The 27,626-nt window shown below is 45.0% G+C and overlaps 1 protein-coding gene across 2 annotated transcripts; it reads right to left on the bottom strand.

Moving 5' to 3' along the window:
* Positions 1–2,396: 2,396 nt before the first annotated feature.
* Poglut1 (protein O-glucosyltransferase 1) lies at positions 2,397–27,507 on the bottom strand. 2 transcript variants are annotated; one of them, XM_048422427.3, is made up of 11 exons: positions 27,350–27,507; positions 26,637–26,727; positions 25,214–25,357; positions 22,064–22,199; positions 18,686–18,807; positions 13,951–14,010; positions 11,319–11,418; positions 8,707–8,765; positions 6,720–6,887; positions 5,061–5,117; positions 2,397–4,256 (listed from the first exon to the last, which is right to left on the bottom strand). In XM_048422427.3, exons 1-11 carry the CDS (start codon positions 27,432–27,434, stop codon positions 4,100–4,102), a joined length of 1,179 nt encoding a protein of 392 aa, XP_048278384.1. In that variant the 5' UTR covers positions 27,435–27,507; the 3' UTR covers positions 2,397–4,099. The 2 variants fall into 2 exon arrangements, with proteins under 2 accessions (XP_048278384.1, XP_048278385.1); XM_048422428.3 differs by lacking the exon at positions 26,637–26,727 and having other exon boundaries at positions 27,350–27,476.
* Positions 27,508–27,626: the final 119 nt, after the last annotated feature.

Genomic DNA, 27,626 nt, shown 5'->3' on the forward strand with positions numbered 1-27,626 from the left:
CCCGTTGCCTTCTGCTAAGAACATGTGCTTCTAAGTCTAGTTTTCATTGCAATGCCCTCTCATTGGATGAAGCGTCCCGTGTCTGGAATCTAAGCCTTTAGGAAGTGGTGCAGGATTACATCAGTTCAAGACCTGATTTGGCTAAACATGATGAGGCCGACCAACCTGTACTTCAGCTCCAGCGTACCATACCAGTTCAGGATTCCTGCGGGCGCACTAGCACACTTTTTTTTTTTTCTCAAATGTAAATTGTTCTCTATTCGCATATACACCTAAAGGCCAGAAGAGGGCATCAGATCCCACGACAGATGATTGTAAGCCACTGAGTGGTTCATGGGACGCAAACTCGGGGACTTCTGGAAAAGCTGTCAATGCCCTTAACTGTCTTAACCATCTCTCCAGGCCCGACATTTTTTTTTCCTTAAAGCAAACTACCAAGGCAAAACCAAAAGAAGTTCACCGAGGTAAAATATTCCCAGTTGGTTTGTGTAATATTTAATCCTTAGCAGTTAGCATGTATCCCGTATTCTTTGCGAACTCCTTCAGCTACTTCCTTCTTTTCTAGTTAAAGTGCCCGACTGGGTACACAGCGCAGTGGTGCTCTGCAGCCACCTCCATAGTGCACTAAATAATTAATTAGGAACTTTCACAGGGAGGTCTGTGTATATATAGTAGGTAGGATTTGGGGAGCCAACTGTGGGACGTCTCTAAGATGAGGTTCTGAGAAATGCATTAGATTAAACACTTAACAATGCTTACTGCAGTGTCATGATTTCCTATCTGCTGAGTTCTCTCAAGAGAACTGAAGCTGGACATTCATCTCTGCCCTTCTGGATCACCAATCTGTGTTTAACCTGAAGTAGCTGTTATTTCTCCCCCTCCCCCCCCCCCCATTTCTCTGTGTAGCCTTGGCTGTTCTATACCTTGCTCTATAAACCAGGCTGGCCTCAAACTCAGAGATCTGCCTGCTTCAAGTAATTATCTGTTGAATGAAGAATTGAGATCCTAATACCTGGCTCTAGTTTGCACCTGTTTGGTCCCCCCCACCCCCCATCCCCCTTTTGTTTTCAAAGGTGAGCACTGGGATTAAAGTTATAAGGCCGGTAAAACCAACAAATGGTTGCATTGCCTGTCTGCCTTACCTGAGGGAAAAGCTGAGTGTTCGCATTTATCTGCCATTCTTGAGGTCTTGGGATTGATCCTCAGATCTGGAGCTGGAGTCATTTTGGAATCAGGGTAGCCTCTGAATGGGGACAGGGCAAAGACTGGACAGACATTGACAAAACCATTTACATATAACTCAAACATCCCCAGGATCCTGTGCCCTGTAGACAGACACAAATGATAACAAAGATTTCACTGACCCTACAGACTGATTTTGTTGTATTAGGCGGTACTGGGAATTGAACCTATGCCAGGCAAGTGCTCCGCCACTCAGTTATTTTCCAGCCCCAACGATTCATTTGTAAAGTTGCCTTTGCTACCTTGGACCTTTGCTTCTGCTCCCCGTTCCTGCTCTTGCTCACCTCCAACTCTCTTACTCGGTCAGCCTCCCATATCTTGGTGTAGGAGGTCCTTCTGTTTGTGTGCTGCTTTCATTGATTAATGAATAAAGAAACTGCCTTGGCCTAGTTGATAGGGCGGAACTTAGGTAGGTGGAGAAAACAGAACTGAATGCTGGAAGAAGGGCAAAGTCAAAAAAACCATGGATCCTCTGCCTCAGACGGATGACGGTTAGAATCTTGCCAGTAAGCCACAGCCATGTGGCAATACATAGATTAATAGAAATGGACTAAATCAGTCGGGCAGTGGTGGCACACACCTTTAATCCCAGCACTCGGGAGGCAGAGGCAGGCAGATCTGTGAGTTCGAGGCCAGTCTGGTCTACAAGAGCTAGTTCTAGGACAGGCTCCAAAGCTACAGAAAAACCCTGTCTCGAAATGGGCTAAATCAAGATGTAAGAGTTAGCCAATAAGAAGTTAGAGCTAATGGGTCAGGCAGTGTTTTAATTACTACAGTTTCTGTGTGGTTATTTCGAGTGTAAGCTAGCTGGGCGGCCAGGACAAACAAGGGCCCCCTCTCCTCTATAACAATATTTCCCAGGCCATCAGAGCTTACCTTCTTGTACCACAGGGAAGCACTCTGCCTCTCCTGTACTCTTATCATTTTGAAGGGTCTCAAAGTCTCAAGGTTGTCATCGGGAGTGATCAAAGCACACTTTAACACACAGCTCTTCCAGCCTCAGAACATGGCTTGCAAACAGTGAAGGATCTCAATCATCACTGCTTGGAACCACTCCTCATTTCCCAAGCCATGGAACTAAATTCTGTTCATCAAACCCAAAAGCTTTTCCTGTTGTAAATTTCTCTTGGGTCAGCAGGTTCACCAAGTACAACTCTTAGAAAATACATTATATTTGATTATACATTTTCCACAGTAGAGAGGATGAATTTTCTGAGGAGAAAATGGTAAGTTTGGAGCTGAGCTAGTATGAATGATAACAAAATCTTCACAAGTATGAGCATACGAACTATTTTCAAAAGCATACACTTTACATAGTGTTACACATCATTCTCAAACCATCTACACTGAGGTACACAGAACAGTATAAAATCTGAGTAACTTCTGTTGTTTTTAAAACAAAGATACTCCTTGCTACTTGAGAGGGCAAGTGAGGATCTGTATTGATCCATTTCTTACAATGCATCTCATCCACTCTGCAGTCAGTAACTGAATAATTGAAAAATAGAATTTAGTTAAGTCAGGTGAATGTGTCAGTCCGTCCCCCACTCACCCATCCCCCACAGTTCTTCAGTAACTGTTCTGTGTGAGGCACTGTGCCGGATAATGGAGACATCAAGAGCAGCGAAACCTCATTCTCACCATCAATAAGCTTACGGAACAATGGAAGAAACAGCCAAGTAACTGCACTGCAGTGTGACAGCGTATCATACAGGCACAAGCAGACTGTTACAATAGTCCCTAGGGGCCAAGAATGAAGCACAGAGAGGTGATGTTGGAAGTATAACTTGAACTAACTGTCTGTACATCTTTCTCAGAAGGGAAATAAGGAAGTACTCCAATAATGACTTACACTAAAATACCTCATGTCGGAGTAAAAATGACAGCTAAATGCTCTATGAATTGCCACTTCGTGATATGTGAACATATGAAGATCACGGTCTCTGTAAATTGAGATGGTCCTGCTGCTACTAACCTAAGAAGGCAAAATCAAAGGCGTGCAAAAGGTTAGTTAAGAGTTTATGAGACAGGCCCTCATGTAGCCAGACTGTCCTTAAACCCTTGTGTAGCTGACGGTGGCCATGAACTCACCTCCGGCATCTACTTCAGAAGTGTTAGTATTACAGGGACATTGTTTTGTTTTTGTTTTTGTTTTTTTAACAAGACTGCTTCCTAAATGTATTAAGAAATTTCTCTCCTTATCTCTCTCCTTTAGAGAGAATAAAAAGGGCATGAAGGCACAAAATGGGCACTTGAAACCCAACTGCAAAACTTACTCATGCAATTGAAGCATTATAGAAACCTCCTGAGGGCCAAAGAATTTATGCTTCTATAAAAGAGAATGCCAACAGCGCTGCACGGCACAGCCATTGCTTCCTTAGACTCTTCAGGAAATGGTCACTGTGGTACTTTTCACAAACCCCATAGGATTTCTACATTAAAATAAAGCAACGAACATCAAGCCTAGAATAACTTCAGAGTTACAGATATGAATTATATCAAATGATGGATGGTCTGCTCCAAATAACAGGACAAAGGGCATCTTCACACGGAGCCAGTCAATTTCACAGTGATGATACATGGAGATGACCTGAGGCACAAGCTGTGATTGGTCATGAGAAAAATGAGTTAGAATGCAGTTCCAAATCCGTCTTTCATGATTTCGGAGAGCTGTTCATCACACACATTTTAGATCGTTCTTGAGACTCCCTCCAGATACAACATGATAAGGAAAACTGGGAGTTTGGCTTGGCCAAAGGTGTTCAAAGTCTAGGTGTCACGCTCATGGTACACATGTCACCACAGAACGTCTGTCTGTGACAGATCCACTGTCAGGATTCCGGTCCTCTGATGAAGACTACAGTTCAGTTTTCAGAAGTCTGGGAGTGATCTGCCCATACTCTTTCCTCCGTGTTACATTATAGGACAGGAACTTGGAGTATTCAGTTAAGAGGTTCTCCCAGTAACAGGTGATGTCGTCCATCTGCAAATGGTGGATGATGAACCTGCTTCCCCTAGAGACAAGATTAACAAGAGCATTTTACATCACAGGCTTTAATAATAAAAGCCTACATATGGTTAGGCTGCTTTATCATGAGCCTTGTTCTGAGTATTCTATTTGATTTAACTCGCCTGCACCTCACAACCAACCCTGTAACAGTCATATCCCTATGTATGTATTTAGCAATAGAACTTAATGTTTGTTTCCAAAACATTATTACCAGAAACATTCATTATAAACACTTAACTTTGTTGTTGTTGTTGTTGTGTGTGATTTGGAGTTTTAAGATGTCTTACTTTTTACTTCAGGATAGCCTAAAATTCACTTTATAGCCCAGGCTGGCCTGGAACTCAAAGCAGTTCTCTTGACTCAGTCTCTCCGTTGCTGGGGTTACAGGTGTTAGTCATCACGCTCAGCTAAAAACATCTGTCTTAGTTCCTCAAAGACTGAGGTCTGGGGCTTGGAGAGAGGGTTCAGTGGTTAAGAGTGTACTGCTCTGGCAAAAGACCAGCTGATGACTGCTTTAATTCCAGTGCTAGGGGCCGATGCCTCTGACCTCCTGGGCAGCAGCACTGACGTGGACATACCCATACATAGACACAAACAGACATACAATTTAAAAGTAAAATGAATCTTAAAGACTGAAATCTGTTTGTATAAAACATGGAGCAATTGTGGACTGTGTATTTGGCTCCAGGACAGCTTTAACTCTGGGTTACCTTAGTAATGAAGCTGAGGTATGGACATTATCATGTAACTATATTTAGAAAACTTTAAGACAGATGAGGACAGAAAAGGATAAATGAATAAAGCTTACCTTTTAGCAATTTCCTGAGCAATATCATCATTTGCTTTTACAAATTCCAACAGCTCCCTAAAACGACAAGAACCATGACACTGTAGAGGCTGGGGAGATGCAAGCACGGGGACCCGTGTTCAACACCAGGACCCACGTAAGAAGCCTGGAATGGTGGCTTGTGCTTTTAATTCCTGTGCTAGTAAGGTGGAGACCAGTGGATCTCTGGAGCTTGCTAGTCAGCCAGCCAATTCTAGTAAACAAGCAAAAGATCCCAGCAAGAGATTCTGTCTCAAAGAGAACAAAAGGGTGGCCTCTGAAGAACAGCACCTAAGGTTGACCTCTGACCTTCATACATACATGAACAAACACACATGCACCACACACACACATTGAGCTTTTAAAATATAGACCACACACATTAATACAAAGTAAGAAAGACAACAGATAAATCTGTAGATAGGTAGGTTGTAGATAATTTCTTTAAAACAAAGATATCAGGGTGCCTGCCTAAAAAACTAAAGTAACAGCATAGATAAAACCTCAATATACAAAACCAGGAATGATGAGGCATGGTGTATGCTGATCATACATGGTGGGAGGCAGAAGCAGGAGGATCCGGAGTTCAAGGCCACCTCAACTACATAGCAAGTTTGAAGACAGCCTGAGTTACATAAAACAGTATCTCAAAAAATACAAAAAAAATACAATACAAAAAGACAAAGGGAAAAAAATAAAAGTTAAAGTAAGATTGTTACAATAATCATAATAAACCAAGTATAAAAAATAATTTCTAGCCGGGTGGTGGTGGCACACGCCTTTAATCCCAGCACTCAGGAGGCAGAGGCAGCGGATCTCTGTGAGTTTGAGGCCAGTTTGGTCTACAAGAGCTAGTTCTAGGGCAGGCTCCAAAGCTACAGAGAAACCCTGTCTCAAAAAAACAAAAAAAACAAAAAAAAAATCATTTCTGGGGTCAGAAAACTGGCTCAGCAGGTGGCAGCAACAGCCCAACAAGACAAGTCTACCCTGGACACCCATGTAAAAAGCTGGATGTGGTGGCAGTCTTGTTATCGCAGCAGGAGGCAGGGGCAGGAGAGTCACCAGGAAGCCCGAGAGCCAGTCAGCCTGGGTATATCACAGTTGCCGAGACAAGCAGAGGCAAGATCAAACTCCTGGAGTTATTCTCTGACCACCACAGATACAATGGCATGTCCATATGCTCACTCACAAGTATTACCCCCATACACCACACACACACACACAAATAAAAAATTTTAATTTCCAACTTGCTCTCCAAATTCTTGTTCTAGCCAGAGGAGGGAACTGGTTCCCATTCCTGGCCCTTCTCCACACCTCTTTCTGTCTCCCATCAAGAAAGACACTGCTAGGCTTCACTAACTGACAAAACAAGGCCAAATCTATCTTCAGTTGTTGAAAGAGTAAAGCCTCTCACTTTACATACACATTACGTTATAATCAGCACTGTGAATTAAAGCACTTTTCAGGTTCAATCCCATGTATCCCTGCCTGGATAATGCACAGCAGTATACAGTGTGTACAGGGGAGGGGGGGAGATTTCACTGAAAATGAAGTCATCCTGAGGAAATGCCTTAAGTAGTCACTTAAGAGACTTAGGAGAAAATGGTCATAGGAAACTTTAGTTGGGAGGTAAGTGCTTACTGGACATTGGAGAGGTCTGTTTTGACTGGGATGTAGTGAACCCATGGCTTTAACTGTGGGTAGAAGAATTCAACCCACTCATCGCCAACATGGAAGACCAGCGAACCACACAAGAAGAGATGTTTGAACCGAAAACTTGCAGCTACACCTCGGAAATTAAACAGATACCTGAGAAAGAGAAGACAGCACACTTCATTTTCCACAAACAGAACTTCCCCCTTCTCCACTCCACCCCCTCACTCCTGCTCTGCTCTAGGATCTCCCTCCTTCCCTTTTATAATTCGTTCCTTTTTTGAGACAGTACGCTGGTTAGTTGTCACCTTGACACCAACTAGAATCACTTGGGAAGGGCTCTCAGTTGAGAAGACTCCTCTATCAGTTCACCTATAGGCAAGTCTGTAGGGGCGTTTCCTTGATTAATGATTGGCATGGGAGAGCCCAGCTCACTGGGGGTGATGCCATCCCTGGGCAGGCTGTTCCGGGTCATATAAGGAAGCAGGCTTATCAGGCCATAGGGAACAAGTCAATAAGCAGTACTCCTCTGTGGCCTCAGCCTCAGTACCCGGCTCCAGGTTCCTGCCCCGAGTCCCCCGGATGATGAACTGCAGGCTAGAAATTGAAATAAAGCCTTTCTCCTCAAGTGGTTTTTGGTCATGGTATTTTACTACAGTAATAGAAACCCTAACCGTAACATAGTCTCGCGCTCCACCTTGGACTAGCCTTAGACTCAGAAATCCTCCTGCCTCATTCCCCCAAGTGCTGAGACTGTAGGGACTGAGCCACCATGTCCTATTCTCAGTCTTCAAAGCCACATCAGTATATATCTGTGCAGTTTCCATAAATTCCTTGCTTCTCCTGGGTTGGAGCTACAGGCTGTTCCAGGAATATCAGATAAACAAAAGAAATAATTTCTCCAGAAAGAGTTATGTGGGACCAGTAGCTATGTGCTAGGTAGAAAACAGTTAAGATCAGAAAGAAATATTAGGTTGCTTTTGTTTTTATAGATTTTAGACCTATATAAATAATATAGGTATGAAATAATAACGATATACATTAAAACCAAAAGTAATAAAACTGGGCTGTAGAGATGGCTCAACAGGTGCTCGCCACCAAGTCTGAGGTCCTGCATCACATTTTCGGAGTCTGGAGAGGGAAGGGGAGAACTGATCCTACTGAGTTGTATGTAGTATGACCTCCACATGTAAGCGACGGCACACATGCACCCACACAAAATAAATAAATGTAAAAAATATGTTTTGAAAAGAGTAAAAAACTCCACAATGGGCACGGTGGAACGTGCCCATGATCCCAGCCTCTGAGAGGTGGAGGGGAGCAGCAGAAGCCCAAGCTCACCCCAGCTACATGTGAGTTATACAGTAAGTCAGGCTCCCAAATCTGTTTCCCCTCATCCGTCCACCAGGTCAAAGACAGGCCGTCTTCTGGATATCGCCCTCTTCTTCCAAGGTACAGGGAGACAAATCTACGCTAATCAATCCTCGAGGAGATGCTCCCCGCAGAGAGCTCTGAGAAGACTGCTTTCGTCTCCAACAGAGGAGCACTACCCTGCAAGTCCCACTGGGTATAACCAATGGCCTCACTCCCAAGCCCCAGTTCAATCCTCCTCCCAGCCTCAGTTTACCTGTTTGTAACGATGATGGGAATGAACCTAGGGCCTCCATCATGCTGAACAAACACATGCTGCAATGCCACGTTGTACCCGGAGCTCCGCATTGTAACACGTCTTACTATGGCAAATATGTACTCTACTGGGAGAAGGGCTATGGGGAGAGGTGATCCTGCCATCTTAATGAATGGTGATTAATTAGGAACCATGTCTCATTCTCCTCCATGGTCCTCACAGGACTCAAGTCAGTGCACTGCGAGCCTCAGGGAAAGCCAACCAAATTAACTAACATAACATGAGATGAAAGTCTCCAAAGTGAAGAGTTTAGAAAGCAGTACAGCCGTAAGTAACTGGAAGTCTTACTTGTATTTGCAGTGATCCACCAGGTGAACATCCTTAGCCGCTGGCTTTCCCAAGGTATCCTGGAGGTGAAAGGAAGTTCTCACCACTAGCACTGTTAAAACATTTCACCAACATAACCTCACTGAAGCATTGTGACGAACAAAATATGCCCAGGAGGCGTTATCATCTTCACTAGACCACTGAGGAGCCCAAGATTTCGAGTGGGAACTTGCTCAGTGTCATGTTATCTTAACAGCAAATAGTTTGGACTCAGGCCTGTTTGGTTTTAGAGTCTGAACTCACCTGAAGTCAGGCTACCTTCCTTTGGACTAAGAGGTCATGGTGCATCGCCCACCTCCCTCCGTGTGAACTACACACACACAGTCACGAGCGCTGATTTATGGAGCTCACAGTTGTAACTCCCAGAGGCATTCGTTAAGCCTATTATGATTCAAGCCACTGCTAACATTTCACTAGGTGGCATGACATTTCTCGCAAAAGCCCACACCATGCCTGTAATCCCAATGGGGGATTTTACTGTTGAAGTTCAAGTGAAGGTGGAGGCAGGAGGATCAGGAGTTCAACATCCTGATCCTTTTATATATCATTTAATTATATATCAAAAGCTTAAGGCCAGCTTAGGCTACTGAAGACCCTATCTCAAATTCAATCAATCAATCATAACATCCAGGTTTCTAAATTTTCTTGAAGGACAACAACAATAACAAAGACCCAGCAAAGCAAGCTCCTGTCCCCACTTGGCAACAGTCATCGGGAGCCGTACACACACCTCCGGCTTGCGCTTGCCTATCTGCTTCACCGTCCCCTCTACAGAGATGCTAACAGCCCGTGTGCTGAATCAAAGTGTGAAAACAGCTAGAACATGATCTATACCACCACATGGTAGCTTGGATTTCATCTGTGGGCTAGAGTCTAGCAATTCCTGGTTTAAATGAATGGTTCTTCATCTCTTCGCTTTTGCTGCCCTTTTCCTGTTTTATTTCATTTTTGAGATAGGGTTTCAAAGCCCAGGTTAGGCTAAAAGTCACTAACTGTGGATGCTCTTGAATTCCTGTGCATATTTGTGTTAAGGTTTCTTAAACTGCTTTGCTCCTGTTTGACTAAAAGTGCCTAAGATAGGCTAAGGGTGGGGCTGGAGAGGGCTCAGTAGCTAAGAGCACTTGCTGCTCTTGCAGAGGACCTGGGCTCAATTCCAAGCATCCTCATGGTAGCTAACAACCGTCCATAACTACTTCAGCACCCTCTTCTGCAGGCACCAGGCACACATACACGTACACTTACATACATACATGCAGGCAAAACACTCATACACATTAAACTATATATCTATATATCTATATCTATCTATCATCTATCTATCTATCTATCTATCTATCTATCTATCTATCTATCTATCTATTTGGTTTTTCAAGACAGGGTTTCTCTGTAGCTTTGGAGCCTGTCCTGGAACTCGCTTTGTAGACCAGGCTGGCCTCAAACTCACAAAAATCTGCCTATCTCTGCCTCCTGAGTGCTGGTATTAAAGGCATGTGCCACCACTACCCGGCTAAAACAAAAAATTTAAATTAAAAACAAAACAGGCTAATGGTGTAGCTCAAGTAGAGTGTCTGTCTAGTGCTCTGAGGTTTGATCCACACTATGGCAACAATGAAAATGTATAAATAAAATTTATGCAAATAATTTCAGATATACACTGGGTTTTTCTCCATGAAGCTTACACCTTTTTTCTCAAATGCTGTGCTGAAATTGCAATGAGGAAACTAGAACTTTAAATTCTTACTTAAGGCAAGAAGTCACTCAGGACAGATGGACCTTAAAACTAAAGGTCACATTTTTCATATTTTAAGGAAATGAAGATTCCTGGAACTCTGGCCCCAGAAACTTAGTCATTTAATGCACTGTTTAAGCTCTCAGGTTATACTCTACAGCCACTGAGAACCACTCATTTAAACCAGGGGTTGCTGAACTACAGCCCACAGACAAATCCAGCCCACCACGTGATGGCATAGAACTCATGTTCTAGATATTCTCACATTTCCAGGGACTGGGGAAAAAAAGAGAAAGAAATATATCTTTAGTATGTAAAAATAACATGAACTGCAGGTAGAGTGACATACAACTTCAATCCCAGCACTTGGGAGGCAGAGAGAGAGGCAAGCTGATCTCAATGAATTCGAGGCCAGCCTGATCTAGTGAGTTCCAGAATAGCTAGAGCTACAAAGTGACACCCTGTCTCAAAAAAAAAAAAAGAAAGAAAGAAAGAAAAGACATGAAATTCAAATTTTGATGTCCATAAATAATAACTAGGAAATAGTCATGTTGTGAAAGCTGCCTGCTCTTTTCACCCTGTTACTGCAGGACATGCAGTAATGACCTGGGCAGACCCACAATTCCTGTCTGGCCTCTCAGGAGCAGCTCACAAACCCTCGTGTCTTCAGAGTGACTGAGGAAAGTCTGAAGACAGAACGTTACAGATACGCTAACACTGGTGCGCGGAACTTGCTCCACAGTCATCTCACTGCTGAGCGGGCACCTAAGCTGAGATTCTACCCAGCTGGCACTGTTCTCAGAGTCACCACTGCTGTGCTTCTGGTCAGATGGCTGCTGATTACTTTCATAGATTTCCAGGCCTGGTTTTTGGTGTATTCTGCATCAACGAGTTTGGGATTTTTCCGAGACAGAAGAATGAGAGGATCTCTTTCTGGGCTTGTCCTACGGAGAAAATACAGAACATAAATCAATGTGGCCTATACCATAATGTCCCCAATCCCTAAAAGGTGAGTAGTACTGGCCAGGGAGGTGGCTCCTGGCACAGATGGGGTAATTCTCTGGGTCTGGTACAGTAAAGGGAGGGTATCGTGGGTAGTGCAGCATTTTGGTGGTTCAGACTACTCCCAATTTACTCATCAAAGATGGGAAATATTGAGTCTTTCTTTACTTACAACCAGTTTTACTGTTTTAAAACAGGATTGCATGTAGCCCAGGCTACCCTCAAACTCACCATATAGCCAAATGTGGCCTTCAATTCCTGATCCTGACTGGTAATCTCCCAGTCACTGTGATTATAAGTGTGTGCCACCACATATGGTCTGCATCTGGTCTCCTATGATTGTACTGGCTAGTTTTATGTCAGCTTGTTGCAAGTTAGAGTCATCAGAGAGGAGGGAGCTTCAGGTTAAGGACATGTCTCCCTAAGATCTGGCTGTAAGGCATTTTCTTAATTAGTGATCAATGGGGGAGGGCCCAGCCTCTATTTCTTATAGAAAGCAGACTGTGCAAGCCAGTAAGTAGCATGCATTTCTCTGCAGCTGCTGCATCAGTTCCTGCCTCCAGGTTCCTATCTGTGAGTTCCTGGCTTTTGATGATGAACCGTTCTATGGAACTGTGAAGGAAATAAACTCTTTCCTCCCCGAGTTGCTTTTGGTCATGGTGTTTCATCACAGTAACCCTAAGGCACTGATGTTCTAGTCACTACAGCTCTATTTCAGGGAATGGTTTTCTTTGTTAGAAAGTTCAACCAATACCTATCATCACTGCCTTTCACAGCCGGGTGGCTACATAACCAGCACTCACCAAAATAGCTCCACAGCCTTTGTCACGCACTGTGATGGCTATTCTTGGTTGCCAACTAAGAATATATAATATTTAAATTTGAAAACCAATATAGTATTTAAACTTGAAAACAAGCTAGGCATAGAAGCATGTATCTTTAATCCCAGTGTTCATGAGGTAAAGGAAGGATCTCTGTGAGTTCAAGGCCAGTCTGAACTATAGAGAAAGCTCCAGGCCAGTCAGGGCTACAAAGTGAGACCCTGACTCAAAATATATACAAACAAAAAAAGACAAGACCACAGTGATTACATGCTCATAATCCTAGTTACTTGGAAAGGAAGCACATCTCAAGTTCAGGCTAGTCTAGATTATATAGCAAACCCCGCCCCCCCCAAAAAAAAGGTGATCTCAGAGAGACAGCACACCACTACAAAAACTATGAACGCTCCTCTTTATGGTCTATTACCCATTACACGGATACTGACTGTGTCAACTACCTGTCAGCGGCTGTCCTCAGAACACAGCCAGGGCTTTTTATCTTCCTACCGCCTCTTCTTTCCTCTCCATTCCCCAGCCTCAGCCTGTGCCACCAAGCACTATTTAGCAGCCACATGGTCTGAGCACAAGGCAGTCAGGAGACCTGGTGACAATTCCTGCCGAGGTAGCAATGAGAGACTGAGGCACAGTGACAAGCTACGTCTAGGGAACTGTTCACAGGAAGAGGACCATCCACTCTGCCCCACAGATGGCACGCTACAAAGACTGACTGAGTAACTGTCGGGAACTTGACTTCTTTGAATTCCAGTTAATTGTGAGTGATTCGGCAAATAGTTGATGCCCTATTTTGTTTTTTTATTGTGGTGATAAGACCATGACCAAAAGCAACCTGGGAAAGAAAGCTCTGATTGGCTTACATATCCTGATCATCATTGATCTTTGAGGAAATCGGGGAGCAACTACTGCAAAAGAAGGAACTACAGAGGAAGCCACTTACTGGCTTGTTTCCAGCCAGGGTCATGTTCAGCTACTTTCCTTATCCTTTCTGGGACCTCATACCCAGGAGAGGCATGGCCCACCAAGAGACAGGCCCTTCCGCATCAATCACCAAAGAAGAAAATTTTCCCCACAGGCATGGCTGTACACTGATCTGAGGGAGTTATTTTCTCAACTGAAGCTCTCTCCTCCCAGGTGACTCTAGTTTGGGTTAGTTGACAAAAACTAACCAGCACAACCGGATTCTTCTCAGGTTTAAGATCCTGCCAGTACACATTTTGGTGGTGGTGGTAATGGTGGCTGTTTTGAGACAGGTCTCACCATATAATCCTGGCTGGCCTGGAAATCACTATGAGAATCAGGCTGGCCTGGAACTTAACCTATGGACCAGGCTGGTCTGGAAGCCAATACTGAAGGCAAGGAAGGCCTGGGGCTTGTAGTCCTACTTCTGTCTCTTGAGTGCGGGATTACAGATGTGTGTCACTACGCTTGGTCATCATTCTGCATCCATTTCTGCCCCTGTGTCTTGAGTACAAGATTACAGATGTGTGCTACTACGCCTAGCTATCATTCCACGTTCACTTCCTGGTTATTGTAGCTTTCCCTTTGAGCAACAGGATACATCAGACCCTCAAGATTGCATAATGTTACCCACTACTTAGAAGAATATTGTTATTACAGGTCTGAAAATATAATTACCTTGATCCTCGGAAATATGCTGTAGAATTTTTCTTTTCCCATGGCCACTGTGCTGCTGACCTGAAAATACAGATTTTTTTAAAAATTAGTTCTGAGGCTTTCTCCTAGACTATCTGTTTTAACCATTTCTGAATATTAGTTCAGAACTTTGTACCTTTAAATAAACCTGTCCAAGGCTACTGAAACAAGCCATGAGTAAAACCACAAACCCTTCGATTACGGTTTTGATGTTCTGAAGGGGCTTGTCAGGAATAGCAACAAATTCACAAACCCACTAACATTAACTTACTGAAACGAAAGTGTTCAGGGTCCAGATGGCATGTATAGGACCATTGAGTTGGCAGTGAGGGTTTCCTCTCTGAGTAGAAGGCTATTAATAAAAACAGCATGTGACAAGAAATGCAAAGGAACTGAGTGAAAGGGAATTCACTTCCTGGCTTCATGTTTCGGAAAAAAAAAAAATCAAAGATCACCAGATGTATGTACTCTGCTATCTGAAAGAACCCTGGGATTCTTAAGGCTTCATGATGCTCTAAAAATGATGAAGTCCCTGAAACGCAGGAGTTAGTGGATATTATCATGATCAGCCTCCCTTGCTGAAACTTACAGTTCACATCACTTTTAACTGCCCTTGCAGGAACACCCCCACCCCGCACAGAAGTCTATGCAGCGTCTTCCTCTACCAGGGAAAGGCTAAACAGGAGTAGACGAGGGACAGTGGGGCTGTATTACAGAAACAGAAAAACACAGGATACGAACTTTTTGAGATCTAGGTGGATTTCAGACAATGGCACGGGTCTTGTTACCACTCACCTGAGAGCAATGCTTGGTCCTTCCAAGGCTCTCAGACCTCTGTCCTCAGCTAACCTGGCCCATCCTTTAACCCTTTATTTTCTTCTTTTTACAGAAGGGCCACATGTAGTCCAGGCTGGCCTCACACTCTTGAGCCTCCTTGCTCTGCCTCCCAAGTGCCAGGACACAGGTGAGTGGTACCACTGCCTGGTTTTCAACAGGTCTCTAGGCATGCCGGAAAAGCAGTCTACCAATGAAAGACATCTCCAGTCCTATCTTTTCCTTTTATTTGGAGACAGGCTCACACTGTGTATCCAAGGCTGGGACTTGTTATGTATCCCAGTAGCCCAGGCTGGTCTTGAACTTGCCACCTTCCTGTTTCAGCCTTCCAAGCGCTGGGATTGCACCAGGTATAGGCCAGCAGGCCCAGCTAGCACTTTCTTTTTGTCTTGAGTAAGGCTCTCACTACCCAGCCCTTACTGGCCTAGAGCTTGCTGTTTTGCTGAAGCTAACCATTTTTCTCTTCTTTTTCTTAGATTTATTTATTTATTATATATACAGTGTCTTGCAGTGTCTTGTCTTCATGTCTGTAGGCCAGAAGAGGACACCCACCAGATCTCATTACAGATGGTTGTGAGCCACCATGTGGTTGCTGGGAATTGAACTCAAGACCTCTGAAAGAACAGCCAGTGCTCTTAACCTCTGAGTCATCTCTCCAGCCCCATTTTTCTTTTTTTTAATGTGCATTGGTGTTTTTCCCGCATGTATGTCTGTGTGGAGTTACAGACAGTTGTTAGTTGCTATGAAGGTGCTGGGAGTTGAACCCTGGTCCTCTGAAAGAGCAGTCAGTGCCCTTAACCGCTGAGCCATCTCTCCAACCCCCGCCTTAGCCCTACTATCTTAAAGCTTGCATGAGGCCCCAGCCACTGCTTCCTGGGTGCTAGAACTGCAGGCATTGTTTGTGACAACTTTATCTGCCTCTCCAGCCCAAGGCCAGAACTATTTCTTATTCCCCCAAAGTATAAACTATCCACTGATTGGAGGGTTTTGGCCTTTTGTAGTTAGTGGGAATGACACAGACGTTGTTTGTGGCAAAGCACAAAGCGTTGCAGAAGCACCTGGAATCCCCCTGCCCACGGCAGCTGGGGAAGACTCCAGTGACGACGTTCTTGGGGCTGGAGAGAGGACTCAACGGATAAGGGTATGCACTGCTCTGGCAGGGTACTGAGTTTAGTTCCCAGTACCCATGTTCCACAGCTAACAACTGTCTGAACTTCCGCTCCAGAGATCCAACACCCTCTTCTGACCTCTGAGGGCACTGTGTTTATGTGCATAACTCCACATACAGAAACACACATACACATCATTTAAACATAAGAAAGAATTTGTAAAAGGATTACCTTCCGACAGTGCTGGCATGCATCTGCAAGCTCAGCACTTGGGAAATAAAAGCAGAAAGTAGCCAGGCGTTGGTGGCGCACGCCTTTAATCCCAGCACTCACTCAGGAGGCAGAGGCAGGCAGATCTCTGTGAGTTTGAGGCCAGCCTGGTCTACAAGAACTAGTTCCAGGACAGGCTCCTCCAAAGCTACAAAGAAACCCTGTCTTGAAAAACCACAACAACAACAACAACAACAAAAGACTAGGTCAGGGTCAGCATCAACCACAAGGGGAATTTGAGGTCAACGTAGGTTGTATGTCTCAAAAATAAATAAATTAAAAAAACTGCTTCCCATTCATTTCTCCACGTAGCTGGGTCGTCCTCCCCTTTTCACAGTGCTAGATGCCCCAGCCAGTACCTCGCACATGCTAGGGAAGTGTTCTATCACTGAGCCCCATCTGTAGCCCTAACTGGCACTGGCTCTGTTCGCTTACCTACCCACGCAACATGTGGCTACGTGTGGAAACATTTCTGAGGAACTGCTACTGGCATTTAGTGGGCAGAGGCAAGAGATGTTAAATATCCTAGAAGGAACAGGACAGCTCCTTACCACAAAGAACTACCCAGACCAAGTATCAGTATTACCAAGCCTGAGCAAGCTTGCTTGATGTAACAGAAGGCAGGCCACATCTTCATAGCACTTCTGTGTTTTAATCAGCCCCCTCTGAATCTCCAGCCCCACTTGTAAAGCTAACAGACTCTGGGAACAAGATGAATTAGATTATTGCTCTCCTTGCATCCTAGAGATGACCTATAATGACTGTTTCCAGAAAATCCTTACGTAAGCACCAATAAGCCAGGTACAGTGGTACATGCCTGTAATCACAGCACTCAGAAGACTGAAGCTGGCAAATGGCAAATTGAAGATGAGCTTGTTTTACATGGCAAGACTCCATGGGCAGGGCACCATCAGAGTAACCCCGATACTGTAAAAATCATCAACGTAAAATATAGCTGGTTTAGGAAGTGTGGACAGCCAGACCCTGAGAAGTCTGGTAGGATGGAGTCAGTAGGCCAAGGCATATCTCGGTCACGAACAGGATCTGGAATATACTTGTCCTTGATATATGTAAGGGTCCACTACAACCCAGCACTAGCTCCAATTATCAAGCACCTTCCAAGTAATTTTTAAAAACCAAGCAGAGCAGTAACTACCTATAAGGCTGGTATTTGGGAAGGCAAACCCCAGTATCTAAGAACATCAGGGGTTTGAGCCCAGTCTGAGCTGCACGTTCAAGGACAGCCTGGGCTACAAAGTGAGACTGTTTCAACAAATTATCTACCCTTCCCACAGGAAAGTCACTTAACTGACTTTCTCTTATTACGGTCATGATGCACAGTGGAGTGTGGCGGCTCAGGCCTGTAAAGCCGGCACTAGATGGAGTGAAACGGGGATTGTTGGAGTTTGAGGCTGGCCTGGGAACTACATAGCTTCCAGGTCAGGCTGGGGTACTGAGTGAGACCCTGTGTTTGAGAATATTTAAAATTAAAAAAAAAAATTAAAGAAAATGGTGCTGGAGAGATGGTTCAGTGACCAAGAGTACTTGGTGCCCTTGCAGAGGATCTGGGTTCAGTTCTCCGTGTTCACATGACAGCTCACAACCACCTGTAACTCTTAGTTCTAGAGGATCTGATGCACTTTTCTACCTAGGGAACCCTAGGCATGCATGTGGTACATATACAGACGTGTAGGGAAACACGCAAATAAAATAAAAAAGTCATCTTAAAAAAATTTAATGACTCTTGTAACCCTTCCCTGAGAGGCACTGCTGGCAATTTAGGATAGTGTCTTCTGCCCTTTTTGATAGGGATCTTTAAATTTGAGTAGGGTCTTATTATTTCCAGGCTACCCTCAAACTCACTACATAGTTGAGGTTGGTCTTGAACTTGTGATCCCCCCTACCTCCACCTCTCCAGTGCTGGGATTACAGGCATGAACCACCATTACCAGTTTGTGCAGTGCTGGGCACTGAATCCTGGGCTTCATGCCTGCTAGGCAAGTGTACTCTACCAACTAAGCTCTATCCTCGGGCCCAACAGGAATAATTATACACACGAAACTGCTCACGCTACGTGGGACAGTCTCTTGATTTTTATATTGTGTGTGTGTGTGCGTGTGTACACCTTTCTGTGCAGTCACATGCGTGAGCATATAATGGAGCTAGTAGAAGACATAGCTGTCAGTCTTTACTTTATTCCCTTGAGACAGGTGCTTGACTGACAGGGCTCTGGCCATTTTTGCTAGGCGAGCTGGCCAGGGAGCTCCCAGGATCCACCGGTCTCTGGCCCCAGGAACACTAGGGGTTACAGGTACACACAACCGTGCTGAGGTTTACGTGGATGCTCCATATCCAAGCTCAAATCCTCAGGCTGCACAGCTAGCACCCTACCTACTAAGCCACTGGCCCAGCCCAGGCAGGAATCTTAAATTATTGACTGTATTTCGCTGCTTACTCCAAGAAAACTCAGAGAGGGAGAAACAAAACCTTTCCAAAGGACCTACCTTAGAAGATCTTCTCTGAAGAGGTCCCACCGTCCAAGACCAGTAGGATAAAGTGGCCACACAGCAGGGCCCCCTTCCCAAAATGTCCATGCAGGATACATGATATCATGGTACTCTGATGTCTTTGACAGAAACAGAAAGGCATTCTGAGTAAGTTTTGGAAGAGAATGAGAAGCAGCCGGCTGCATTCATCATACAGAGTTAGGATGAAGGCCCTCATGGTGCCAGAGAAATACTGCATTTGTCTGCGAGGTGAGCTCTGGGAACACAGCTCTAGGACAGAGCACTTATAGAACACTTACCGACCATAAGTGAGGCCCTAAGTGCAATACCCAGCACCACAAGGCATTACCTCTTTCTTTTTTCTTTTCCGAGACAGGGTTTCTCTGTGTAAGAGCCCTGGCTGTCCTCGAACTCACAGAGATCTGCCTGTCTCTGCCTCCCAAGTGCTGGGATTAAGGGTGTGCGCTACCACTGCCTGGCTAAGGCATCACCTCTTATGCCTAGACTGTAGACATTAAAAGGCAAGAATTACCAGGGGCAAAAATAACAGATCTGCCACGCTGGGGTGGTGCACACTTTTAAGTCCATCACTCTGGAAGCAGTGGCAGGTGGATTTCTGTGGGTTCGAGGCCAGTCACATCTACAAAGTGAGCTCTAAGACAGCCAGGGCTACACAGTGAAACCCTGTCTTAAGGGGGAAAAAAGTAACAGACCCTCTGAATCCCAAAATTTTTAAGCATATTAAAGGTCAAGTTTTTCAGTTCCTCAAAACTCTGGAGGTTTTTTCCTTTTTTTGAGGAAGGAAGGATAATATTCCCAATTATGAATAATCAGTTCTGTCAAAATGTAACTGCTGTTACATCCTTGTGTTTCCCCTGCTTTTCCAGTTCTGAGTTATTTCCCAGGGGGTATTTTGAGAGTAAGAATCAGGAAATAACACTGATCACGGTGGTCTGAATGCCGACTCTTCCTCTTCGCTAGAAGTGAGTGTTCCACTGTATGCCTCCATGTCCAGGGAATAGGGGAATAAAATCCCTAACTCTACCTATGGGTTTATTTTCCAAACCCAAAATGACTTACAACAGTTTGATAAGAGTGTCTGATGACTAGTAAGTCATGACCTAGTGTCACCTATCACTGTGGGTGTCTCTGTTGAGCTCACACTGGCTGTTCATGGATCAGACGGACCAAGGGAAGAACGGAAGAATGAAGGGAATACAGGGAGTCTAATCACATACATGGTGGGGGCGGGAGGAGTTGTTTGCTGTTGTTTTTGTTTGTTTCTTTGAGATAGGACCTTACTGTATAACTCTGGCTGGCCTGGAACTTATCATAGACCAGGCTGGCCTCAAATGTAGTGGTCCTTCCGTTTCTGCCTCCTTAGTGCTGGGATAAACCAGCGATCTTACAGGCCGAAGTCATCAAGTCCAACAACATATTTTTGGGTAAAAGCTTAGAATCCTCTATCCTCTATTCCTACCTATGGCTGCCTCTAGTATGTGGCTACTTACAAAGCCTTTAGCCCATTGTTTCTCCACTGCAACCCCAGGTATAAGGTCTGTCTCCTCTCAAGCATTTAGAAAGTCCCAGGTGACCCATCAAGCATCTCCAACAAATAGGTGTTCAGTAGGAACTTCACAGTTAACCAAAGCCAACAGACTACAATTCCCCTCTGGACATTGCTGTCAGAGACAGTGAGAGCCAGGAGGGAAGTAACAGGAAAACAAAGGCAGTAAAAGTGACGTCACACTTTGAGAAATCAGCATAAAGCACTTACAACACAGAAGTAAGTCTCTGGAGAACAGCTCAGAAAGTAAAGTGTCTGTCTTGCAAGCACAAAGACCTGAGTTCCAGTCCCTGAAGTCACAAAAAGCTGGGCACAGGAAGCCTAATCAGTAAGTTCCTGCCCTGTCAGGAAGCCTAATCAGTAAGCTCCAGGCCAATGAGAGATCTTGACACAAACACAAGGCAGATGGCTCTGAGGAACAACACCCACGGTTGACCTCCGGCCTCAGAGCCCACACACACATACATACATGTATTGACCTCCGGCCTCAGAGTCCACACACGTACATCCATGTATTGACCTCCGGCCTCAGAGTTCACACACACACACACGCATCAATGTATTGACCTCCGGCCTCAGAGTCCACACATACATACATCCATGTATTAATCTCTGGCCTCAGAGTCCACACACATACATACATCCATGTATTGACCTCTGGCCTCAGAGCCCACACACACATATATCCGTGTATTGACCTCCGGCCTCAGAGCCCACACACATATATATCCGTGTATTGACCTCCAGCCTCAGAGTTCACACACACATACATCCATGTATTGACCTCTGGCCTCAGAGTCCACACATACATCCATGTATTGATCTCTGGCCTCAGAGTCAACGCATACACATCCATGTGCAACTGTCCCCACACTAAAACAAAAAGGGAAAGGAAGAAGAGAAAAGAAAGAAAAAACTAAGAATACTGCTTTGGCTGAACGGTGGTGGCACACACCTTTAATCCCAGCACCTGGGAGGCAGAGGCAGGTGGATCTCTGTAATTCAAGGCCAGCCTGGTCTACAAAGCAAGTTCTAGGGTAGCCAGGGCGGTTACACAAGGAAACCCTGTCTCGGAAAAAAAGACTACTGCTTTTGAAGAAAGCAAACCAGAGCACCCATTCCTTCACCCAAAGCCCACGGTCATCCTAAACCTACTGTCTTTTGGTGTCTTTGGGCTATCCTACCCGATTCAGAATGCTTCGTACCTGGTTTCTACAGAAGCACCCCTTGCCAATACAGCATCTGCATGTGCCTAAGTACAGACAGGCAGCTTTCCTGCCCCCAAATCTCCAAGTCCATAGGTGTCACCCCACTTCTATCCTCCCTAATAGGACCCAAACTCCCTCTCACTCACCTTCTTGGTCACCCTAGGCCCATCTACAGTTACCCAGCACCTTCAGTGTTCGATTTCGGCCACGCTGGGTGCCTGGGACACAAAGATAAGGCCGAAGGTACTCAGCACTGTGGCTACTGGATACATTATAGGAATGCGAGAAATATTTCTCAAAAGACGGCACTCCCTAACGAAGCCTGTGAGCTTTCCTGAATTCCCGTGAGAGCTGTAGGCTCCTAAGGCACCCTTCTCCCTAGTCATAGACATTAGGCTAAGGTACTCTTTCATTACATATGGGTCTTCAACTCTGTTTCACCAGCCTTATGGCTCAGTGATCGTGAATTAACACAGAACAAGTTCATTCCTGGATCTCCAGCCTCATCCTCACCAATACCCATCAGACTGCCAAAGAAGATCTCTTGTTCATATCGGAGGATCTCACCCTCTGGTCCCATGTGGCCCTTCCTGTGCTCACCTTACTGAAGGAGAAGACAGGGATGGTAGGCTCCATCCACTTGGGAACCTGAGGATAATCTCGTACATTGATGACCATTTCCATGTCTGGGAGACGCCGAATCACTGCCAAAAGAAAGTGTTCGACACCACTACACCTGTCAACCAGACAAAAACACAAAATCGTCAGAGTCGTGCCTGCAAGCTGTAGGGCGAGGGAGGATCCTAACATTACGGTTAAACGAGCCAGTGCCCAGACCGTCAGCCCACTGCACAGTCCCCTGAATGCAATGATTCTATAGGGACCACGCCCCTTTTCACAAGACAGTTTACCCTTCTCAGTTAAATTGCTCCCATAGTCCTAACTTTGAAGAGAATACCATTTCTACTGACATCACTTCTCTGATTGTTACCCGGTCTTTCTTCCCACAACACAGAATAGTTTAATCAGTAGAAAAGACGCAAATTTTAATAGAGAAACTGGAAGACCTTATTTCCTAGTTCCTCCCCACACGAAGACACTGCTATAACTTGGATCTGGAATGTCTGGTCCTCAGCTGGGAGGTGACGGCAAACAGTTAAGAGACACGGTGGTTTTGGATCACAGAAGGCATGCCTTCCAAGGAAAGCATGAGCTGTTGTATTCTCTCCCTCCCTCCCCGGGATGCTCACATTCCCAAGTGAACAGAGTGTAAGCAGGTTTCTCTACTAAGTACGACCCTCCATGCTGCCCTGAATAACCACAGACCCCAAAACAAGAAAGCCAACTGACCACAGACTGAAAGTTTTGAAACCATGAACCAAAATAAAGCTATCCACTATGCTTACTTGTCTCGAATGTTTTGTTACAGCAGCGGAAAGCTGACTAAGATACTGAATTAGGGTTTTTACTGCTGTGGAGAGACACCATGACAGTGGCAACTCTTATAAAGAAAGCATTTAATTGGGGTGGCATATAGTTCAGAGGTGCAATCCTTTCTCATCATGGCAGGGAGTATGGTGGCATGCAGACAGATGTTGTGAGTGTCATGACAGGAGACATGCAGGCAGATGTGGTGCTGGCTACATCTTGACCAGAAGTGATCAGGAACTCACTGGGCAGAAGGGATCAACTGACTCACTGGGCAGAATCGTGAGCAAAGGAAACCTCAAAGCCCACCCCCAGTGACACACTTCCTCCAACAAGGCCACACCCACTCCAACAAAGCCACGCCTCCTAAGAGTGCTGCACCCCATAAGATGAAGGGGGCAAATTACATTCAAACTACCAATGATTCCATTTTCCTTTCTTCCATGGTTAGCTCTTGATGAAGGAAAACCTTTCATACCTTCAACCTAAAGACAGATCATTATCAAAACTTGCTCTGCAAGATAGAAATGGTATTGACACAATCATGAAGACCACAAGACCACTTTCTCACTACACTCCCTGAGAAACCTCAGAGAACTTATTTATTTTTCTGAAAGAAAGGGAAAATGTTTGGCTTGTTTCTGCCCTATCCTTTGAGGTCCTAGCAGAACCACTCTAGGAGCTGACAGATCCAGCAGCTCACAGACTGCCCAGAATTTTCTGGCAATATGGCTGGTCTGGAACTTACTACATAGACCATCAAACTTTTGGCCACCTTCCTTCCTCTGCCTCCCAAGACCCAAGATTTCAGTCACCATGCCAGGCTAAAACAGTATTACACACAAGCAGATAACTACCAAATAAATATTATTTCTTATTATTGTATAGCCTTTATCATCACAATGTTATTAAATATTATTTATAAATATTACATTCATATTTTACATGTAAGAAGATAACTACCAAATAAAATCAATGGTTCATAACATAACATACTTGTGTGTGTAATATATTAGTAATAAGAAAGTGTCAATGAGACCAGATAACTTTTTACAATCTGATTGACAAAGATTCTAAAAGTCTAAGGCACTGCATTGTAGTAGAGGGTACGAGGTTTACTTAAGAGCATGAGAGCCAGACATGGCGGCGCACATCTTTAATCCTAGCGCTATGGAAGCCTGAGGTCAAGGCCAGCCTGGTCTAGATAGCAAGTTCCAGGCCAACCAGAACTACATACTGTCTCAAATAAATTAGTAAGTTAATTAATTAAAAATCTTTTTAAAAGCATGGGAAACAAAAACAAAATACAGTACTTAGCCTGGCTATTCTGGGAATTCAGCCTACATGTGTACATGTCCATGACCAGAGTGCACAAAGGTATATGCACATACACATGTACACGTCCATGACCAGAATGTGCAAAGGTATATGCACATACACGTGTACACGTCCATGACCAGAATGTGCAAAGGTATATGCACACACACGTGTACACATCCATGACCAGTGTGTGCAAAGGTATATGCACATACACATGTACACGTCCATGACCAGAATGTGCAAAGGTATATGCACATACACGTGTACACATCTTTGACCAGAGTGCGCAAAGGTATATGCACATACACGTGTACACGTCCATGACCAGAGTGTGCAAAGGTATATGCACACACACACATGTACACGTCCATGACCAGAGTGTGCAAAGGTATATACACATACACATGTACATGTCCATGACCAGAGTGTGCAAAGGTATATGCACATACACGTGTACATGTCCATGACGAGAGTGTGCAAGGGTATATGCACATATAAGCATAATAAAGCTTGTATTGGTCAGATTTTGTAGAGGTTTTGTAAGGAGTAATTTAAATATTCACTGATAGAGGACTAAATGAAGAAATTCATACAGTGAGTTATTACTATGCAGTCATAAACCTGCATAGAAATACCTGGCTCACAACACACATTTATAAATCCCTCTGCTTCACTTTCTCCTGTAGCCCACATTACCCTACCAGGTTTCATTAGTCTGTTCCTCATAGCCTGTGGAAACAGGCCAATAAATAAATAAATACATACATACATAAATAAAGCAGAAGACAGAGCCAAAGCCATCATAATTGATGATGTACAATAGATTACATAAAATAGCTGGTAGTAAAAAATAAATAAAATCCCAGGCAAGGTGAGTTTATCCACACTTCCTGAAATACGAGGAAAGATTCACTTGTTAATCTTCTAAGTTGTCATCTAGCAGGACTTGATAGTATTGTTAGCCTACATGTAGCATCCTTAGAAGATACGTCTTCGTCTTACCTGGAGGGAAACATGCAGTCATCTTCCCGAAATAATCTGTGCTTAATGATCTGGTAGTGGGTCCCTAGCTTCCGCCTGACCACCTCAGCCATCATCTTCCGGGAGATACCGCCTCGGAAAGGAGTGAGGTCCTCCTGGATGACACTGTGAGAGAATGGAAACCGTCGAGGAAAGCAGGCCAAGAAACTCTGGTAAATTCCAGCTAGTCCCAAGTGCATCTTATTCAAAGAATATACTAAAGAGGGGAAAGCAATGGATAGGAATGAGCAACTCTTCTAAAAGCACTATGGGTAACTAAAGAAAAAAAAAAAAGAACATCAAACTCAGAACCTGGGGCAGCACCAGTGAACATAGCCATAATCCCAGCCCCGTGGAGGGGAGAGGGGCAGATCACCGGAGGCTCGCTGGCCCCAGTCTAGCTCTAGGTTCAGTGAGAGACCCAGTCTTTACAGACTAAGGCACAGTGACACCTGAAAGAAACATACCCAAACACACACAACACACACATAATCCAACATGCTGAGACATAGTTCAGTGGAAGAGTGCTTGCTTAGCATGGGCAAGGTCCTAGGTCTCCAGCACCACAAAAGCAAAGTGTCAAACATAGCAAAGCGACAGCAAGAAGAAATCGATGTTTCTTCTTCCTCCCTCCATCAGGCTTGCACCCCACCCCCCACCCCACCCCCACTTTAGATGGCCAGTTCATGCCACACCCACGGCCTTAGCCCCTGCCATCTCACAGATGTCCTTTATTTTAAAGGCGAGGCTCGTGCTCCCCAGCATAGGCTGCAGTAACCAGGAAATCAGTTACTTGACATCTCTTTTCAAGTTCAGCACCACACAAGTTTCAAGAAGTATCGTTAGCATCAGGAGAATTTTTGAAGAATCTTAATAAGATGAAGGGCGAGGACTGCTGTTTATCTGATGAGCTTTCTGAGGAATTACATAGCTTGCCACAGGGGATAGTCAGTGGGAAACATGGGTTAGAGCCCCTCAGGCCTGCTGTCCATGGACTTATCTTTCTACTATACTAAACCCAGGCCAAACTTGCATACCTTAAAGATAAAAAACAAGAGGAAATACTGATTATATTATATAGATGATATATACGCTCATTCCTTCAACAAGCAATTGCAGGGGGCCAGCACCAGAGAGAAGACATAGACTCTGGTTCTACGATGTTTTCAGTTCGTGGGTGAAACAGAAAAGCACAGTTGTCCAATCCCACACGGAGTAGAGGACACATGGAGAACACTGAGCCTCCCAGAGCATTTTCATATTGTAGAAGAGCCACCTAAGGTACCCCTTCTGTTCTCAAGACATCCTTAGATCACTGATAACTGCCATCAAGATCTCTTGAAGGACTTTGGAAAGTTTCCCTAGGTCAAGAATCCAGTTCTCAGGGCCACATCAAGGAACTCACCCGTGATAGCAGCTGCAGTTTTGACTTGTACATGGTTCATAATTCTCCAAAGCCCTGTTAATTTGGTCAATAAATACTTTCCATTTTGAGCCTTCAAAAAGTGAAGGAAATGAGAGTTAACAAAATACCCTTGGCATTCGCATTTGCAAGCAGCAGGCAGAAGCAACAGAAGACCAACACTTGGAGAAATCCCCTTTCTTTCCCAGTAGTGGAAACGAAATGCCAAGAAGGATTCTTTGTGTAACTTGTCGGGGCTTGAGTCAAGTCTGCTCCTCTACCTGGGCCATCAGGTATCTAAGAAATTGGAAAAGTCACAAGCTTAATGTTCGGCCTTAAACGGCTATGGATACAGTGGACTTCGACACGGATTCTCACCTAATCAAACTGAGCCCCTTCGAGAGAGAACCAATGCAAAGTCAGACATAACCCTCCCTCAAGTGTTGTTCTGTCATAACAGCTAGGAGTCTCCCTCTCATAAGGGTGCAAAACACAGGGGACATCCCTCTCTCTCCCTACTACCCCCAGTTCTGGAAGATGGGTCCAGGGCTAGAAGCAGAGGCCCAGACACCTCTGCTCGCCCCCGCCCACGCCGGCTGCCCAGCTCGCGCTGCAGCCATACAGCATCCTTCTCCCGCCGCGCGCAGGAGCGAGCGCCAAGGGAGCCAAGCGCACCCCAAGTCGCAGCGGCATGCTCGGCCCTGCCCGGAGCCCACCTGACTCCTTCTGGCGGGCCTGCACCGGGAACAGGAGCAATAGCAGCATCCATAGCCCAAGCCAACATCCCGCCAGCCGCTCCATCGCCCGCAGACCACTGCGGATCCCGGCCTGCACGCCGGCGGAAGCGCCGCCCCGCACAAGGATGGCCTCGGACGCCAGGCACATGGGAGCTGCCCGGCACAAAGATGGCTGCCCAGCACCCCGCCCCCCACCTCCCCGGCAGGAGCCGGCTTGCGAAATGAGGCACCTAGAAGCTAATCAAGATAGCACCAC

Source organism: Myodes glareolus, chromosome 2, assembly GCF_982192425.1.
Source record: "Myodes glareolus chromosome 2, mMyoGla1.1, whole genome shotgun sequence".
Classification (NCBI taxonomy): Eukaryota; Metazoa; Chordata; class Mammalia; order Rodentia; family Cricetidae; genus Myodes; species Myodes glareolus.

What these genes read in the sequence shown, in the direction of transcription:
- Poglut1 (XM_048422427.3), bottom strand. Translation starts at nt 27,434, where the DNA reads ATGGAGCGGCTGGCGGGATGTTGGCTTGGGCTATGGATGCTGCTATTG. An exon ending in TTCAGAGAAGATCTTCTAAG is followed by an intron (nt 14,011 to 18,685) that starts GTAGGTCCTTTG and finishes CTGTATTTTCAG; the next exon opens with GTCAGCAGCACAGTGGCCAT. An exon ending in GCTCAGGAAATTGCTAAAAG is followed by an intron (nt 4,257 to 5,060) that starts GTAAGCTTTATT and finishes TCTTGTCTCTAG; the next exon opens with GGGAAGCAGGTTCATCATCC.